Source organism: Xiphophorus hellerii, chromosome 20 (genome assembly GCF_003331165.1).
Source record: "Xiphophorus hellerii strain 12219 chromosome 20, Xiphophorus_hellerii-4.1, whole genome shotgun sequence".
NCBI classification, from domain to species: domain Eukaryota; kingdom Metazoa; phylum Chordata; class Actinopteri; order Cyprinodontiformes; family Poeciliidae; genus Xiphophorus; species Xiphophorus hellerii.
This window is the reverse complement of record NC_045691.1, coordinates 16,623,873-16,643,902: the sequence shown is the minus strand read 5'-3', so window position 1 is coordinate 16,643,902 and position 20,030 is coordinate 16,623,873. Positions and strand designations below refer to the sequence as shown.

General features: G+C 38.6%; 3 protein-coding genes across 6 annotated transcripts; all 3 read left to right on the top strand.

The window, feature by feature from the left end:
- The first annotated feature begins 1,665 nt into the window (after window positions 1–1,665).
- LOC116710158 (uncharacterized) lies at window positions 1,666–6,008 on the top strand. 4 transcript variants are annotated; one of them, XR_004337054.1, is made up of 4 exons: window positions 1,666–3,034; window positions 3,144–3,355; window positions 3,426–3,529; window positions 4,659–6,008. XR_004337054.1 is itself a non-coding variant. In XM_032549020.1 (2 exons), exons 1-2 carry the CDS (start codon window positions 3,983–3,985, stop codon window positions 5,729–5,731), a joined length of 1,152 nt encoding a protein of 383 aa, XP_032404911.1. In that variant the 5' UTR covers window positions 3,837–3,982; the 3' UTR covers window positions 5,732–6,008. The 4 variants fall into 4 exon arrangements, 2 of the variants coding, with proteins under 2 accessions (XP_032404911.1, XP_032404912.1); XR_004337053.1 differs by lacking the exon at window positions 4,659–6,008 and adding an exon at window positions 3,675–3,753; XM_032549020.1 differs by lacking the exons at window positions 1,666–3,034; window positions 3,144–3,355; window positions 3,426–3,529 and having other exon boundaries at window positions 3,837–4,810; window positions 5,408–6,008.
- Window positions 6,009–8,260: 2,252 nt separating this feature from the next.
- Window positions 8,261–14,204, top strand: rassf1 (Ras association domain family member 1). Its single transcript, XM_032549022.1, has 8 exons — window positions 8,261–8,356; window positions 10,074–10,144; window positions 10,233–10,543; window positions 11,195–11,319; window positions 12,750–12,854; window positions 13,190–13,478; window positions 13,555–13,670; window positions 13,762–14,204. The coding sequence occupies exons 2-8, from the start codon at window positions 10,137–10,139 to the stop codon at window positions 13,909–13,911; spliced, it is 1,104 nt and encodes a 367-aa protein (XP_032404913.1). The 5' UTR covers window positions 8,261–8,356; window positions 10,074–10,136; the 3' UTR covers window positions 13,912–14,204.
- A 2,011-nt stretch (window positions 14,205–16,215) lies between these two features.
- Window positions 16,216–20,030, top strand: tusc2b (tumor suppressor 2, mitochondrial calcium regulator b). Its single transcript, XM_032550524.1, has 4 exons — window positions 16,216–16,396; window positions 18,311–18,557; window positions 18,888–19,008; window positions 19,322–20,030. The coding sequence occupies exons 2-4, from the start codon at window positions 18,409–18,411 to the stop codon at window positions 19,385–19,387; spliced, it is 336 nt and encodes a 111-aa protein (XP_032406415.1). The 5' UTR covers window positions 16,216–16,396; window positions 18,311–18,408; the 3' UTR covers window positions 19,388–20,030.

Genomic DNA, 20,030 nt, shown 5'->3' with positions numbered 1-20,030 from the left:
TGATGAACTCATGAAACAAAACGAACATTTCCAGAATAAAATGAGTTCTTACCACGAGTTTACTGAGCTTGTCAGGGGCTGGTTATGTGAACGGGAGACGCCCTTTGTGCAGCCCAGTGCAGATGATTACGATCAAGACAAGAATGATGTTAACGCAATTAATCCTGAAGACAGCGCTTCCAATGTGCGCTCTGTAAAGTCTAAGTCAGGCTCTCAGGTGTCCCGTGTCTCTTCTACATCTTCGGCTCGCATTAAGGCGGAGGCCGAGAGAGCGGCGCTGCTGGAGCGCGCTGCAGGACTCAAAAAGAAACATCAGTTGGAAGCGCAGGAGGAAAAGCTAAAACAAGAAAAAGAGCAACTAGAACTTGAGACTGAGTTAGCGGCTGCTAACGCGAAACTTCGTGTGTTGGAAATAAATTCACAGTGTGGCTCAAAATGTTCTGATGGCATGAATTCGTATATTGAAAAGCGCAATTCCAACATGGCGCTTGATCCTTGTGCCAAAGTATTCGTTCCAGAGAGAAATATGGACGATTTTAAAATGGCTTCTGCCATCGCTGAGCAACCAGTTGTTAGGCTGAAACAAAAGCCACCAATTCAAAGTGTTGATAAGCCACAAAGTGTCTGTGATGAATTAACTGTTCAACAAATCAGTATTATTGACATCATGCAGCGGCAAAATGACATCACTGCCATGTTGGTTCAGCAAAACCAAAACTCTGTCTTGCCACCAAGAAACATCCCTGTTTTCGATGGTGATCCTCTTCAATATGGATCATTTATAAGAGCGTTTGAGAACAGCGTGGAGGCCAAAACGTCTAATTTGAGTGACTGTTTGCACTTTTTAGAACAATACACTAGGGGGCAGCCTAGAGACCTTGTGCATAGTTGCCAGCATTTGCCGTCAGAACTGGGCTATCCTAGAGCTAAAAGTCTTCTTTCTGAACATTTTGGAAACGAATATAAAATTGCGCAGGCCTACATGGACAAAATTAACAACTGGCCAGCTATTAAAAATGAGGACATTAAATCACTGCAAGCATTTTCTCTGTTTCTTAAGGGATGCTCAAATTTAACAGAATATGTTACTCATTTGAAAGAATTGGACTTGCCATCAAATATGAGGAGCATAATCCTAAAGCTTCCCTATAAAATGAGAGAGAGCTGGAGAAATGTAGCCTGTGACCTGCAGGAACACAGGGGTCAGAGGGCATTATTCATTGATTTGGTTGTTTTTATTGAAAAACAAGTTAAAGTTGTATCTGATCCACTGTTTGGTAACATTATAGATCTTCAACAGCTCAACTCTAAAAACACCCACAGCAGCTTTACCAAACAGAAGAAAAGGGGGAATAGTTTTGCTACAAATGTTCTTGCAGTAAAAAATGAAGATCTATCTGAAAATAAGAACAAGTCCTCAAAGGGTTATAGCTGTTTGTATTGTCTCCTAAGTAATCATACAATTGACAAATGCTTTAAGTTTAAAGACAAGTCACATAAAGATAAAGTGAACTTTATTAAGGAAAAGGGAATGTGTTTTGGCTGCTTGAAGGTGGGTCACATAAGCAGAGAATGCAGAGGTCGCTTGGTCTGTTCTGTTTGTCACCAGCAGCATCCCAGTGTCCTGCACATCGACAAGGAGAGTACAGGAACTTTCTCCAGACATCCACAGAATCCTCTGAATACCACCTCCACAATGACTCAGACCTGTGGTCATGTCAGGGTCTGTGATGAAGATAACTCAAACCTTTCTATTGTTGCAGTTCAAGTCAGGAGTCCAAAAACCAACATCACTGTGCAGACATATGCATTTTTGGACCCAGGAAGCACAGGAACATTCTGCACTGAAAGTTTGGCCCGGAAGCTGCAACTGAAAGGTAAAAGAACAAGCATTCAACTGCAAACAATGGGACACAAAGATATTGTGAGTACAAACATCATCTCTGGACTTCAAGTGGCAGCACTTGATAGAAATGATTTCATTGACCTTCCAGATGTCATGACACAGAAACTAATGCCTGTTTCAAAGCAAAATGTTCCACAACAGGAGGACATCGACAAGTGGCCATACCTGCAAAGCATCAAGCTCCATGACATAGATGCTGATGTAGATCTGCTCATTGGCACAGATGCACCTAAAGTAATGGAGCCATGGGAGCTGATCAACAGTCAGGAGGAAGGCCCATATGCAGTTTGGACCCGAGTTGGATGGGTCATCAATGGTCCACTCCGGAGTGAGAGGAACAAAACAGGCTATCATGCTTTCACTGTAAACAAGATTTCTGTTAAACATCTGGAAACAATGTTGATTGAACAATACAATCATGATTTCAATGAAAAAACATCCCAAGAGCAAATTGAAATGTCTAGAGAAGACATCAAGTTCATGAATATCATGAATAATTCGGCACAATTAAAAAATGGACATTATTGTATTGATTTGCCTTTTAAATCTGAAAGTTCCGTCTTGCCTATTAATCGTTGTGTTGCAGAACAACGTCTTCTGAGCCTGAAAAGAAAGTTTAACATGAACAGCACCTTTAAGAAAGATTACATTGCATTTATGAATGACATGCTATGTAATGGATATGCTGAAATTGTACCTGATGATCAATTAATGGGCAATGAGGGCAAGGTGTGGTACATACCCCACCACGGTGTTTATCACCCCCGAAAAGGCAAATTAAGAGTTGTTTTTGACTGTGCCGCAACATTCAAGGGAATCTCACTGAACTGCCAGCTGCTACAGGAACCTGATCTGACTAACTCAGTTGTGGGAGTTCTTCTGCGTTTCAGACAAGAGCCAATAGCAGTTATGGCAGATATTCAAGCTATGTTCCACCAGGTTCATGTTCCAGAGAAACACAGAGACTGTCTTCGCTTCCTCTGGTGGCCCAATGGTGACACATCGCAAGTTCCACAGGAATATCGGATGACAGTACATCTGTTTGGAGCAGTGTCCTCCCCAAGCTGTGCAAATTATGCATTAAGAAGAACAGCAGAAGATAATGCTCAGCAGTTTCCAGCTGAAGTGGTCAGTACAATCAAGCATAATTTTTATGTGGATGACTGCTTAAAATCTTTGCCTACAGAAGTGGAAGCAATAAAGTTTGTTCAAGATTTGACATCTCTTTGCAATAAAGGAGGATTTAAGCTCTCAAAGTGGCTCAGTAACAGTCCCGCCGTTCTGCAAATGGTTTCGGGCAACACCAAAGCAAAAGAAATGTTAGAAATGGATTTGGAGCTTCCAATGGAACGTGCACTTGGATTGCAGTGGTGCCTTCAAAGTGACTCCTTTAAATTTAAAGCTTCCCTTCCAGAGCGGTCTCGCACAAGAAGAGGAATACTGTCAGTGGTGAGTTCACTGTATGATCCCTTGGGGTTTCTTGCTCCCTTCATCATCACTGCTAAATTTCTTTTACAAGAGCTCTGCAGGAGAAACTTGGGCTGGGATGATGCAGTTCACCATCATTTTTCCAAACAATGGACCGACTGGCTGGATGACCTGAAGAGGATCTCAAAGTTTGAAGTGAGTCGCTGCATTAAACCTAAAAATTTTTGTCCTGTTACAGCACAACTCCACCATTTCTCCGATGCCAGCCAAGTGGGGTATGGTACAGTGTCGTATATAAGATTTCAAAGTGAGCATCATGTGCATCTGGCATTCCTCCTAGGAAAGGCCAGAGTTGCTCCCCTCAAGCAGACAACCATCCCTCGACTGGAGCTCACTGCAGCTGTCCTTGCTGTACGACTGGACCAACTGCTTCATAGAGAACTGCATCTTCTCTGTGAAGATGTAATTCTGGAGGCATCTGTTTTTTGGACAGACAGCACCACTGTCCTAAGATACATTTGTAGTGAAGCAAAGAGGTTTCATACCTTTGTTGCAAACAGAGTGTCAATCATTAGAGAAGCTACATTAGCTAACCAGTGGAGATATGTGAGTTCCAAAGACAATCCAGCAGATGAAGCATCAAGAGGGATGAGAGCAGAGGACTTCTTGGAGCACAGCAAGTGGATTGATGGTCCTGAGTTTCTGTACGACTCTGAAAACAAATGGCCTAAGTTGGGTGTAAAGTATGACTCACTTCCTGTTGCTGATGCTGAAATAAAAAAGGATGTGATTGTTAATGCTGTTGTTGAGGAGGCTAAAAACCCTACCAGTTTTTTCATCTCCTACTTCTCATCCTGGATGAAGCTAAAAACATCTGTAGCCTGGGTTTTAAAGCTTAAAGAACTCCTTCTTCAACTGTCTCAGAAAAGAAAAGAGTTTTCTGACATGATGCATGAGTCTGCAGAAGATGCAAACATTAAAGAGCAAAAGGTGTTGCAAAAGATGCAGCAGTTTAAAACTATGCTAAAAATCCAGTGTTTAACATCTGAAGATTTGACTGCAGCAGAGCATTTCATTATTCTCTTCGAACAACATCACAGGTTTGAGCCAGAGATAAGCGCACTCAGAGCCAACAAGACAGTCTCCAAAGACAGCCAGCTGTATCGACTCGATCCAGTGATCGATGATGGAGTCCTCAGAGTGGGCGGACGTCTTAAAAAAGCTGCTATGCCATTTGAAATTAAGCATCCAGTCATCCTGTGTAAAAACATGCACGTGGCAACGTTAATTCTGCGTTACATTCACCATCTGCTTGGTCATGCAGGAAGGAGCCACATGTTGTCCAGGCTGCGTCGGAAATACTGGATAATCAGCGCAAACTCTGCTGCCAGAAAGATCCTGTCTGACTGTGTCACCTGCAGAAGAAATAGAGGAAAGCTTCTAGAACAAAAAATGGCCGACTTGCCCCAGGAAAGGGTAAAACCAGACAAACCTCCATTCTTAGATGTATGTGTTGATTATTTTGGCCCCATTGATGTTAAGAGAGGCAGAAGTCTTCTCAAACGTTATGGAGTCTTATTTACTTGCCCAACTAGTCGTGCCGTCCATTTGGAAGTGGCTCATACCCTTGATACTGATTCTTGCATTAATGCAATCAGAAGATTCATCTGCAGGCGTGGTCCAGTCTCTTCTATCAGATCAGATAATGGCACAAATTTTGTGGGAGCCAATAGAGAGCTAAAAGAAGGTCTGGCTGCATTAAATCAGAGTAAAATCCAAAAGGCTCTGGTCCAAGATGGCATAAATTGGCATTTTAATATACCTGCAGCTTCACATCATGGTGGCATCTGGGAACGTTTGATTCGTTCAGTCAAGAGTGTACTCACCTCAGTTTTAAAACAGCAGGTTTTAGATGATGAAACTTTGCAAACTGTTTTCTGTGAGGCTGAAGCCATTTTGAATGACAGACCCATCACTTTGGTCTCTGATGATCCAAACGATTTAGAAGCCCTCACACCAAATCACATCCTGATGTTAAAGAACCAACCTGTTCTGCCACCTGGACTGTTTCAGAAACAAGATCTGTATCTCAAACGCAGATGGAAGCAAGTACAGTATATGGCTGAACTCTTTTGGAAAAGATGGATCACTGAGTATCTGCCCTTACTGCATGAAAGACAAAAATGGATGAGACGGAAAAGAAACATCTCTCCTGGAGACATTGTCCTGATCGCAGATGCTACTGCACCCCGAGGATGTTGGCAGATGGGGAGAGTCCTGGCAGTCAAAGCTGATGGAGGAGGACTGGTTCGTTCAGTGCAACTGCAGACCAAAACCAGTGTGTTGGAGAGGCCAGTGACGAAGCTCTGTCTGCTCCTGGAGGCATCTGCAGACTAAAGACATTCTTATTCTTTCTACTCTATCCTATTCTATTCTTTCTTTTTTCTCTTGCAGGTTCGTCATTATGGAAATGAAGGACAAAGAAGAATTTATGTCTTTGCATTAATGTAGGACAATATTGAGGTTGTTAGAATAGCTCCTTTAATTAGAGATTTAATTGTGATTTAATGCACAATTAGGGGCTGGAGTGTAGGAGCTATTTCTCCATTATTTTCAGTTAAAGTTTAGAATGTAGATTATTTAGTTTATTTTTTTGTTTTATAGTTGATTTATAATTAGACTGTTTATTTTGTTGTTTCTAAATAAGTTTTTGGTTAGTAATTCACTTAATTAGTTAATTGATTTCAGTTTGGGAAGTGGGTGTGTTTCACAGTATAAATACGTAGAGTTTAGATGAGTCTTTAGGCACATGGGTGGTCATATGGTTTTTTACCTGTCTGTCATCAGTCAGTGTTATCAGTGAGAACAGGTGCAGGAGTTAGGATAGGTTTATCCGAAGCCTGTAACTTGTTTTAGCAAAAGATTGAATAAAAGTAAACTAAGAGCATTTTGACTGTTTGACCTTTGTTGTACTGCGTAAACCAGAACCCATGATGCCCAGTATTGACTGTTTGAGTTTATTTCATTTTGTTTTGACCACTTTTTGAGATTTGAATTTTTTCGATTTTGGAATTAAGTTTTCGGGACAAATAGTCAATACATAGATTATATTCTAGAACATAGTGCCCACTGGCAACATGGTGCTTTTGAAGACTGTATAAGTTTGTGGTCCTATAAATACAATTATTCATATTGAAAGCAAGCTTGGGTTCTTTTTGGGGAGTGGCTTTAGATTCATTTACATCCATTCAACCGAAGTGTGTACAATCTAAGAATACCATCATGAACAGTTTCTCATATTTGGACCATCAAATCCACCAGACACAAAGTTCAGTGCACTGGTTATTGTGCTCCAATTACTCTCTAATAAGCTTGTGACTCTGCAGGGCCTCCACACAGACACGCGCACATACACACCCGCGCGCGCACCCCTACACACACACATACACCCCTACACCCACACACACACACCCACCCACACACGCACACACACACTGGGGCTCATTCATTCAGGAGTTTCTTCTCCTTTCTCCTTTTTTTGCATATTAATGTGAATAAAATGATTTTAAAAAATGTATGTGCTTTTTTTGTTTTTACAAATACACTTCTGTCTCATTTCAGAAGTAATTTATGGGGTTTGGAATTTTGCATTTTGTTAATAAATAAAAAGTCTTATTTAATCATTTGAAACTATTTTTATGTTTCTCTCATTAACATGAGCTGAAGACACATGGACACATTGCACACTGGCCTCCAGTGTACAAACTCTGTAATAAACCTGCTGAATGAACACAATCATTTTCTGCAGGAATAAAAAAAAGGGCTCCCAAACCTTCCAACGGACTTTCTGGGAATTAATAACCATATGGATCAGGTAATTTGTCTATAATGCTTAGAAGAGAATTTTAGTTAGTTTTTCATGTTCCAAACCAACTCGAACTGATGAAAAATAATTTTTTCTATAATTATAACTGATCTAAGAAAACATATCCTCTTAACTTTTGTCTTGCAGTCTTGTCTGAAGCAGGAGTTCAATTCTGAATCAAAATTCTGTCACAGCCAAAGACTTTTCTAAGGGCTTAGAAAAGCTTACTCCCACACAATAAATACCTTCTTCTTCTACTACTGCTGCTGCTGTGTTAAAACACTAATTTGGTTTAAGTATTGGAGGTAAAATATAGACGCTGATGAAAGTCTGATTTGAATGTAGAAAATAGGAAGACCACATTTTATTTTTTCATTAGCCATATTTTAGCCTGAGGGCTTTTTCCTCATTGAATGATTTCCACATATCCTTAATCAAAGATTTAACAGCCTTCTCGCATAAAAGTGGGCAATTTGGAAACAAAAATGTCTCGTCCTGTTTTACTTACATGCAAAATGAACTGTGTATGTTCTGTAAATACTAGATTACGTGAAATTTAATTCGTAAATACTGCATGTATTTATTTTTTCTTCATTTAAAATAAATGACATGAACCCTAAATTAATAACAATAATAGACTTTATTTATAATGCCCTTTATAGTTGTAGATCTCAAAGCGCAGAACAAATAAGTAAACAATAAATCAATAAAATAAATTTGAAAGACAAGTCTAACCATGAAACAAAACATAATCTACAATTTAATCAAGTAAATGTATTTATTCATCACTGAAGTCCCGAATTATCTACAACCACAGTGAATGGTTTTAATTTAATTTAATTTAATTTTTTATAAAGTGGTATAAAACATCAGAAGCTTGTCTCCTCAGCCCCATCTATTTAAATCATGTCTCTGTGTACATCATGTGATGCGTGCAGCAGAGATGATTCCTCCAGCAGCGCCTTCTCTTCTCTCTGTCCACTTCTATGCCACATTTTGGCTTAAGGGATAATCCCAGTCTCACAATGTGCATGCGCAAACCCAAAGTGCGTGCAGGGAGATGAGGTGGGGGACGCTTCGCTGATAACTCCAGGACAAAAAGTGCGTATATTATGCAGATATCGCCATCGAACAGCTGCGTGGATGGAGTGATCGAGGTAAGGGGGTTTCTGTGAACAGTTAGTCAGGGTATCTGTCCGTGGAGTTTATCCCTGTCCCGTTCCCAGACTCTGAGCTGCGGGATTAGACCGAGTTGTCTCGGCTGCTTTTAACGACTGAATGTTCAATTAGTGAATAATTTATCACGTGAAAATATTGCAGGCACAAGTCTGAGCTGAGAAGGTAATAAACAAGTATGACACCATATAGGCTTAAATGATGTCGCTTACAATGAGTTGTTGTTGCCCTGCGTGGATAATTGCACCGTGTGGTGACCCACTTGGCAAACACAGCCCCGGGTTGTTCTTATTCTAGTCACAATAAGTTTGCTCCAAAGAGAAAATACGTTCACTACAGTTTTAGATGCGGCTGTATTCTCCTATCTTAATAAAAGAATGCTGTGGCAGCAGAGAAATAATGAATTTATTCTTCCTTGAGAAACTGAGTGGAATTTGCTGCATTAATTAAGAAATATTTTTTGGCTTTTTACTCATTTTCTAGAGGAAACCACATCCCTCCTCACCCAGACTCTTAAATCCTCCCTACACCTGCTGCAGAGAGAAAAGAAAATCAGGTTTTCAAAACCTTCATGAATTTGCTTTGTCATTCAGTTTTTTTTTATCATTTATATTGTTATGACTTAAAAAATTATGTGCTGTCTCATAAATGATAAAGTCCGCCTTACAAAAGTATTTGCATCCCTTGAACTGTTTTACTTTTTGTAACCTCATGGTTTATTGCATTTTATTGGGTATTTATTTGAGAGACAAACATATAGGGTTGTTGTTAAGCAGAAAGAAAAATAATTCTTGATCTTAAAAATGTGTTTCTTAAGTAAAAGTCTAAAGGCTCTTTACCTTCTTTTGGGGTATGCATCTGCTTTACAAGTTTAGATATTCAAATTTTGCACATTCCTTTTTGCAAAATAGCTCAAACTCAACCAAATTGGCTTTGCAACAAATGTGAATATAAACTTTCAAATACACGTAAGTTTATTGCCGGCTGTTTCAATACATTATGTTTAATCTAAAGCATTTTATTGTAGCTCTGGCTGTATGTTATGGATGTCCTTCTGGAGGGTGAACTTCCACAACATTCTTAAGTCTTTTCCAGGTTTCCAGGACTGGACTCTGTTTCACAATATCTATATTACCATCAACTGTTCAGTTTTCTGCCTGAGTTGGACTGACTCAGTTTTTGTTGCTCCTGTTTGCTACATTTTGTAAAGAACAGTGTAAATACTGCCTGAGGGATAGATCTGGATTATACCCATCATCTTGTCCCACATTTTATGTAACTGTGTGATTCCTGGCATCAGATGACAAATGTTAATCCTTTGTTTTTCTTTTTTTAAAGATAGAGTCAGAAACAGGTTTACGTTTGTTCTTTATGTTAACTGTAGGTGCAGTGACAGTCCATTTTATGTTTAATTGTTATAGACATGAATATAAATTATTTTGAACTTTTAAATCAAATAAAGACACAAAAACAGTTTATAACAGATATAGAATTTGACTGCAGACAAGCCAAAGCTTCATAGTAGCAAATGTTGTGATTGAGATACAGCCTTACAAGTTAATTTGACCGAATATTTGTGAGGGTGTCATAGAGTAATAAATATGTGATGCTGTATGTAAATTTCTGACACTGTATATTAGAGAAAAGTTGCTTTATCAAAATCCATTACAGTCTTTTTTGTTATTTAATGTCTTGTAGCTTCGAACTGTGACGCTACCTGACTCTGGAAGGGGACTGAATCCAAAATGATGCTTCAGTCTGATGGAAAGGTGTAAATCCAACTCTGCTGCTTCCTCATTTGGCTCCACACACACCTGCACGCCCTCATGAACACCCAGTGTTTGCATGATATTTCAGTTTCTGCATCGAGGACAGGATGACTAACTGTGAGCTGATTGAGCTGAAGGACCTCAGTGTGAACGATTCCATCGAGCTAGCCGCTCCATCCTCACACATCGCCTGTGCCCCTGTCAATCCGAGCCAGCCTGGCGCTGGCCGCGTTGTCCGTCTGGTTGGAGGCAGCGTCAGCATCGAGGGACCGGTCCGTCACTTGGGAGAGGGGGCAGTGGGCCATGACTTCCAGCCCTATAGCTACACACACCTCAGCTGGTGTGACCTGTGTGGAGAATTCATCTGGGGTCTCTATAAGCAGAGCTTACGCTGTGCCAGTGAGTACTTCTTCTAATTTTGATCTATTTTAAACTTAAGTCTATTTTAATCTGACCAGCAAAAGTGTCAGATTTTCAGGCTTCAAGCAAATTGAAAGCCTGATGCTTTACATCCTGTTCCTATGTTGTTTCAAAGCTTTTGAGTTATTCTGCTGGACCAGATCTAAACAAATGTATAATTGATGTCTGCAAGTAATGGTTGCTGAATACTGCAGTGTCTGTCTATTTATACAGACTAAACTTGGCTTTTTGCTGTTTCTGTTCTATTTTAAACAGTTTTGAAGAAGAATTATTGCCAAAGTCACATTGGAAATGGATGTTTATTGTCATTTTGGGCTGTTTCTGTTTTATTCCTCAGGATGTTAGATTTCCTCTCCAAGCCATTTAGCTTATCAGTTGGAAGTTCTGGCCTGTTTCATCTTTCAGCTCAGTGTTTTTTGTACATATAGGGTCTAGGATTGTCTTTGCCTCTCTGTTTTCTTTTACTTCTGGCGTTTCTGTTGTACTGTCAGTCACATGCAGTCTCACTCACAGTGGTGACAGCTCAGTGGGACAGTACAGGAACAGATACAGATTGGCAACACCCAAAGTTAAAGCAAAACAGAGGAACCAAAACCACACCTTCTTTTGATATCTGTTTCTCTCCTTCAGACTGCAGCTACACTTGTCACTACCGCTGCCGACCGTTTATCCAGCTGGACTGCAGCACACAGGGGAGTGTGTTAACGGAGAACACAGACTACAGTGAGGACTCCATCGAGACGGACACAAATGTGGTAAAATGCGACACAACTCATAAAACAGAACATAATAATGAACATTCCAGAATAACATTCACCCATTAAGTGTTTACGTTTTGCCAGCTAAAACCTTTCCATGTATTTCATTTTGATGTTAGATCAAAAATTAAAAAATGGTAGTGCATCACCTCCCTTGGTTGCAGCTTAATAATTGACCAGTTTATTTACTGTTTATTTGTCATTGATAAAAAGACATATTGTCGTAAAGTGGTGTTATATTTTTAAATATATATTTTTACTATGTAACTATCTGCTTTTAGTGTCGTCTGTGACTATGTATACAAGCTCAACGATCAGCTCTTTAGTTTTGAGAAACAAACCCAGCATTTGGTTTGTTGAAATCCATCCAGATACTTAAGACGTGGACTTTAATCAAATTAGGTCACTTTCTACAGTTGTGATTAGCCTTTTATTCCCCTGCTGGGATTAGAACGGGGGTCTTTTTGAGAAGCTGAGGATACTCTGGAACAAGTAAAACCGGGAATTAAAGTTCAGTTAAGAAAAAAACTAGAACCATACACTTCCGTATGAAAGAAAGGTCTTTCCTTGTTGCTATTTTTTCCTCTTTTATTGGAAATTGTAAGGAAACTCTATGATACATCAGGTTTAAAATAAAAATACAAAATTTTCAGAAAATAATATCCTAATTTAAGAAACTATAAATGAGATTTGAGCATTTTAAGGAATGTTTTTTGGTTGTAGAGCAGACGTCCCAGGGATATTTGCTTCATTTCTTTCTCCCTTTACTCTCCTGTGTAATTACTGTCAGTGAAGGCCACTGAAGCCACATCTTAAAAGGAATCTAATCTTTAGATTTGAGATCATAGTTGATAAATGCATTACTGCTAGGGTGAATTAGGTATGCAAAGGGTTTCTGAGCTGGTGACTTTGAATTTAAAAATACATTTAGGATTCAATTTTGATGTCCTAAGGTTTTAGATTTATTATATTTAATTCTTGATAAACGCTTCATCAAAAAGGCAATGAATCAAAAAATGAATTCTCGAAGTTTTCTGTGCAGATTAAAAAAATAACCTCAAGTGAAACTTTGGCTGTGGAGGTGAGTGGAGCTGATGGAGACACTGAACGGGAACAGAGCAAAGAGAAGATAGATTAGGGAGCATCTAGAGAAAATCCTTGCAAAATAGTGGTGACAATATTAAAAAGCATACTTGTCCAAATATGTCACAGGAAGAAATAAATCAAGCACTTCATTTTACTTTCAGGGACCAAACTGTTATTTACAGGCTTACATCTTTCTTTCACAGATGTGCAACCATGAGCCTTCGAAATAGTTATCTGTCTTTTCCATTTTCCATTCTTTTCTGTTGCATCCCTCCATCCTTGATTCTTCTCAACCGATTTCCTTTGACGTAACTGGTTCCAACATTTTCGTCCCTTTTCAGGATGACCAGACTGAACCGGGTAAACAAGAGTTAAGTGTTGGTAAGATTCAGCAGAAGGTGAAGGAGTACAACGCTCAGATCAACAACAATCTCTACATGGTGGATGTGAGTCACAGCAAACTTGATTCTGGCTTATGCTAAGCTTGTCCTGGTCCTCTTAGAAACATGAATGTTGTATAATTATGGGTTCTTAATGATAGCATCTGAATGTTTTTGATGCCATCAACAAGCTTCTGGAATAATTGTGGCTGGATTTTTGACTACATTTCTTTGCAAAGTTGGTAGAGGTTCTTTAACTCAGCTGCATTTATGCATAGTTATGTTTTTATTATGCCGAGGATGTGTTTATGTGAACTTCTGGACAGTTTTTACATAATATCTTTCTAACTTGCCGATTTGTCTCCAGAAATGACACTCTAGTGAATCTGTATTTCTAACAGAATAAAGATGGGACGTACACTGGTTTCATAAAGGTCCACTTTCAGTTACTCCGCCCCATCTCCCTCCCACCTTCTCGGAACCAGAGCTGGACAGAGGAGGACGATCAGCAAGAAAGACTGACAAGGCGGCGGACGTCTTTCTACCTCCCCAAAGACGCAGCAAAGCACCTTCATGTGAGCTCAGAAACCCGAGTGCGAGAAGTCATCGAGGCGTTGCTGAACAAGTTCACTGTGGTCGACAATCCGGCAAAGTTTGCCTTGTTTGAACGTGCTGAAAAGCAAAGTCAAGGTTGGATTCCTCACATCAGGATTTTGTTAAAGCAGAGAAGAAAACCATTGATTATATTTTTTGTGCTTTCTTGTAGTGTTCATGCGCAAGCTGTCTGATGACGAGCGCCCTCTGTATTTGCGCTTGTGTGCTGGACCCAGTGAATCAGTCTTGAGTCTGGTTTTGAAGGAGAATGAAACAGGAGATGTAAATGTGAGTTTTCTGATCAGATATTAGGATCAGTAAACTCTTTATTTTATGGGTGGTTTGTGTGATCTTAAAACAAAATGTCTTTCCTTTGCAGTGGGATGCCTTCAGCTTTCCTGAGCTGAACAACTTCTTGCGAATCTTACAGCGCGAGGAAGAAGAGCATGTACGGCAGATTGTGAATCGCTATGCTCATGCTAGAGACATGATAAGGCACGCAATGGCCCGCGTAACTACCCCTGGTTGACAAAGAGTCAACCTTGGCGTTCAACATTAGGAATAATCTTTTCATGCCACGGAAATGGGAACCTTTACGGGTGACGCAAAAGGGAAGGAGAGAGCTCAGGCAATGACAATGTTTCAGATTATAGTTTGTTAATGAAGCAGAAATACATGTGTTTACATTTAATGTGAGCTACTGAAAGCACCAGACCATGCTGTCTTTTATCACATACTGGCACTTTAATAAAGCTGTGATTTGGAGTTGAGTACGTGTATTTATATGCAAATTATCTAATAAACTGATCACAATAAACTACAGGTCATGTGATGTTAAGTTTATGATCCTTTCAAAGTGTATGCTTTGCTGCAAAGTTTTCCCACTCACATATTTCTTCTGTTGTTTTTTTTAATTACAACAGTGTTATACATCATTAATGAAACTTTAGTAAACATAGCTTGAGTAAATAAATCCAGATTGTAATTGAGTCCATGTTCTGTAATTAGGGGAAAATCTATCCAAATCAACCTGACGTTAAGCAGAAGAGTATTTCACCTGTAAACCTAATAACTGGATGTACCACCGACAGCTACCAGCGTCTGATGTATCAGGAAGCACACACTCCAAAAAGTTCCTCTTCTGTGTTGTCAGTCTACAGAAATATTTCCCAAGTAATGTCGCGATGGTTTTTTCACCAATGTGAGACATGTCTTTGTGTTATTTTTGGTCAGCAGTGGTTTTGACCCTTGAATTTTTCTCATGGATACCATTTTTGTCCAGTCTATTCCTACTCTTCCAGCTAATGTCATAAACTCTGACTTTAGCTGATCCAGTTGAGTTCTGTGGTCCTTTGGGTTCTTCTGAGCCCTCTTGGATGAATCGTTGCTTTCTTGGAGCAATGCTAGTAGACTGGCCACTCCCGGGAAGGTTCACCACCATTGTTTTCTCCATTTGTGGATAGTGACTCTCATTCAGGCTGTTTGGAGTCTTACTATCTTGGAAAAAGCATTGTAATCTTTGCCAGACAAATACATGTCAATAATCTTGTTTCTAATCTATTTGGAAATTTCTTTATTTTAGCTTTGATAAATTTATAGATTCTACAGCTCTGTAGAATCAACAGTGTAATCAGGCTTTATGTGGCTAATGAAAATGCACCTTATGGGTAATATCAGTTATTGCTACTTTTAAAATGATTTAATGAGGGGAGCACTTACTTTTTCACTTAGGGCCAGCTTGGTTTGGACAGGTTTTTCTTCTGACAAGTAAATTAATGTTTGAAAACTGCATTCTGTATTTACGCTAGTTGTCTGACATGGAAATTAGCTTAATAATCTTAAACATTTAAGTGTGACAAAAAAGCAAAAATAGATACTCTCTCATGGTACTGTAATTTAAAGGAATAGCAAGAGGGCCATTAATTGCCCTTAGCCCTATACTTTGTGCTCTACTTGGATCCCTAAAATGCTCCTTTAAAGATTTCCATAGAAATAAACATTTCCAGGCCTCACCATACAAAATCTATTCATGTATTTTCTTTAAAAAAAACCCACAATTTTGTTTTTTTTTTTGTCATCCTGGTAATGTAAAAAAATCAAGAGGCAACACATGTTCTAATATTTTTTTATTTTGATTACCCCCACCCCAACCAACCCCACATGATGTGCAAATATGTAGATTTACAGTACATGAAAATATGCTTAAATATAGTGGAAAACAAATTAAACATGATGTTTTGAGACGTTTGTAACATCAAGGAATGAATACAAAAATCAGGAATGAAAACTAATTGCATTAATGGTATGTTCAAAAAATACAATTTAATGTCATGTAGGCCACTGATTGCTCTACATTACATTTTAATTTTAAGTTATATTTTTTTCTTGAAAAAGTATTTACAATTAGCATTAATAGAGTCAAAGTTACATGGAAATAAAATAAACATGCCCAGAAACCTAGAAGGAAAACTTGGGACTATCTTCCCCACAAAGCAAAACAAGGAGATTGTGGTACTGAATTAAAAGAGGAACTTATTGTCCTGCTTTTATTAACACGGGAACTGCCAAAAAAATCCCTCCACAACTATAATGAAAAAAAAACATTCATTTAAGTTTTTATAATTGATAATTAGTTTGATTTCTCTGATTTTATTGATCCAAGCACTCAGATAGAGAATATGACCAATATAAAACCTATAATTTCATGAAGCAATTATCTGTGTGACCATCTTTACACACCAAGACATCTGTCCTTGTTATAAGAAGAGGACATCTGGATGGAGCTGGTAAAAAGAAGACGACCTCCATTTATACCTCCCGTCCACGTGGTGGCAGGTAACGCACAGAACAATACGGGGAAGGGCAGCTGAAGAAGCAGTACCGTTAGCACAAATAGCTAATGTAATAGCTGTTGATGTTACGAGCTCTTTGGTCGTTGGTGATATTGACAACTCATCCGGACAAATTCATCAGAGGAATATTTGCCTCTGTGAACACAACGCTCTTCGGTTTAGGTAGGTTTACAGCTACCCTGAAACTACCAACAATAGCTAAGAAATCCGCTAACGTTAGCTTTCGTCAACGTGGGTGAACGTTATGTTGTTTAGAAGCGTGTTGACCTAGTAAATGCTAGAAAGAGCGCTGGTTGTCTTTAGGTAACAGCGATGGGAGCTCTCAGGTCATAAAACAACATTAAAGCTGGTCTACTTTAAGTTTATAGAACAGTCTCTTAACTGTTTTGATAAAGCCGCTAAATAAATTAGCTACTTCTTTGCCAATGTTAAAGACATTTATTTATGTTGTTCATCTTTCTTCGAAGCACGTAACTTGTATTTTATAACCACATCATTGCTACATTGCGTGGCATTACACAGACAGTTGTCAGTGCTTTGCTTTCTCAACATATTGTGGCTTTAATAGGTTGCATTGTCACGCTTCTTGGCCCGTGTGTGGTTTCTTGGCATATTTACAGCAACCCTAATGACGTCCTCTTGTGCCTTTTGTCTTATCCATAAGGAAAATAAATCAGAGGCTGTTCTAGGCGATTAGAGTTTTATTACTATGTGGCTCTCTATTTTGTATATTGCTTTTTCTTACTATATATTATGATATATTGACTGGATGCAAAGAGAAAAATATAGAAATATATGCCTATCATGTTATTTTTTTTCTTTTCTTTTTTGTTTTATCTTAAAGAGATGGAAATTTGAAGTATGATACCTAAAAAACAAAACACTAAAATATATGATCTAAAAATGTTGCACAATATATCATTTATATATTGTTATTGAAATATTAGTGTCTGCAATATTCATGTCGCAAAGGACTATTTGAAGAGCAATAATTGTTGATTAATGTATTCCAAGTATCATGAACTTGCGTTTCACATGCTAATGTATTAGTTAACCAGTTGGATAGAATCTCACAGCAGCAGGTGTTCACACCACACACAAACAACATTGACGTCTCATCTGAGATGAGAAAGAGAGGAACGAAAATAGCCAAATATCACACTGAATATTGTAATCAGAATATTTATTGTTATTATTGTCATTGCAAGAACTAATGTTAACTTTTCTAGAATACCTTTAAGAAATAAGAGTATTTTTATATTATTTGTGAACTTAACAGTAACATAAAAAATATCAGAAAGAAAGAAGAGGCTCCCTACCAGGGGAAAAAACTGTGGAAGTACAAAAAGTGAGATAATCTGCCAACATATGTTTGCTTCCAAATTTTAAAATCAGTGCAAAAAGCAATAAATCAGTACAAATGTCTTACCAGGTAGTGGGTAAAACAGAAAATCAAAAAATGCTTTTTGGGAAAGGAAAGGAGTAGCAGAAACTAAAATGTTAGGATGGGCAATTTTCCTTTTTGTCATTATCAGAGACAGGAATGTTGATAAGAAATATGTCTCTAATTTATGTTTCAGAACCTAAATATTCACAATATAGTTGAATTTGTTACTTTTGCTGTTGTAATTTATTTTTCCTCTGCTGGTTTTATGAGACTTGTAGTTAATATTAATATGCAGTTATTTTGTGTTGGAAATTTGGGTGTGAGCAGTGTTTGTGTTTTTAGGCCTCCGACAAGTATGCAAACTCCCAAAAATGCACAATTTTAATATTCTTTTCTTTTTCTTAATTCCCAGCTAAATATTGACAGTGGTGTCTCTGTGGACTTTTGAGATTTGCTTCAGTTGCACTCTTGATGGAAGCAGCATCTATTTGCTTCTGTAACTTGGTGGCCATAGTTGTTTTGAATGAACATTCAGTGGCTTGCATTATTGTGTTTTTATGACCAAACCACCCACTTTCACTGATCTTTATCTAAACCTTTACTCTTTAATGGTTCTGTTTTTACAGAATAATTGTCCTTGGTGTGCTTTCTGCTTCAAGTGAAACATTTCAATCTCTTTTTTTCTTTAGCTATTCCACTCTGAAGACCCAATTTACTCCCGTACGAGAACAGTAAATCACCACTGGCTGCCCTGTGAATCAGGGAAAATAATGTGCTGCAGCTGAAGATGGGGGGTAGTGGCTCCAAATCCAAAGGATTTTGGCCTTTCTCTGGCTCAGGCAACGGGGATGATGCAGCCAAAGATGGAAACGAGCAGTCACTGGCTAGAGTACGAAGTTTCCCTGGAGCGACTCCCTTCGTATTTACCAGACGGAGGTAAATATATGCTTAGTGTCCATAAATGTGAGGAATCATAATGGAGTCATAAACTGAGTTGGATTTTATAATCAAATTAAAGTGAGTTCAAATTTTGAGAGTCAATATTTCTTTATTAAAGAGTTCAGTAAGTTGATTTTTTTAATGACCTGGTATAAATAAGTTAAGCTAATATTTCCTTTTCTTGCTCTAAGAAAAACTGATTATGTTTTCATTGCAGTCACGTGTTTGAGACGGAGAAAAAAACTATGTTGATCTCAAGAGATCGACTACAAGGCCAATATATGTATGTATATATATTGCCATGTTTTTGTTTTTTTTTTGCTGCAGCTCTATGTACTTCGATGAGGACGGTGACTTGGCTCACGAGTTCTACGAGGAGACAATTGTGACAAAAAATGGACGTAAAAGAGCCAAACTGAAAAGGGTTCAGAAAAACTTAACACCTCAGGTGACAGAACTGTATTATAAGCAAATGAGAATTCACTTGTATGCACTTTAAATGCAAGATTCAGACTTTCCCTGACTGCTGGAGAATAGTTTTATTTTCTTTGAAGTCTTTGACCTGCCTAATTTGTTTCTTATTTTTAATTCTAGGGACTGTAAATTTAGTGAATAGTGGAGGAGGAAAATACTGTTTTTGCCTTGCTGACCTTTGATCAGAGCTTATCAAGAGAAAATTGGCCGATTGATTTGTGCATATTTAGTAGACACTAGTTCAGTTGTTGTTGCAAATCATTTAAATTCCCTCTGTGTCCTTTCAGGGAATTGTAAAGCTGGACTTCCCGTGCATCCATGTAGATTTCCCCGTTATCCTCTGTGAAGCCTGACGGTCCTTGAGGGACTCGAATGAGCCGCTGAGTCAGCTCCGTCCCGGCTTTCTTGTCTTTCTTTCCCCCTGCAGACTGGAAGCCGGAAACATCTCTCAATAACGTGATCTCCTAAATTACCTGAAGCCCCTGTGTGGAGCGGCTGATGCATTGTGTGCCGAGCCTCTGCATGTGACCTGTTTGTGGCTTGTGTGCAGTTAGACACGGGATGGACCGCCAGCTGGGATGGAGAGGAAAAGCTGAATCCTCTCATTTCATGGAGTTCTTGGCTTGTGTGCATGTCAGTGTGAATGCGTTCAGACAAAGGATGAAACCTTTTAAGAGTTCAAAATATTTTTTTGCTGCAGGTTGTTTTCTTGTATGATTCATTGAACTCAATGAGTTTAGAATAAAAGCAGTACTTGTTATGGTCTTATCTAAAGTGGGGAAACCTGTTTGTGCACATTTAAATTTTTCTTTTGACACTATTTTGTCTTGCTTTGTTTTGCATGGAGCAGGAGGTTTGGGCTGCGGCCTTTGTGAGTTGGCAATCAGTAGCCACCCAAACTAATCTAAGGAAGGATTAATATCATGTTGTAACATTTGAAGGACTTGTTTCAGTGACTTCATACTACACATGTACACAACAGCATTGAGTCAAATA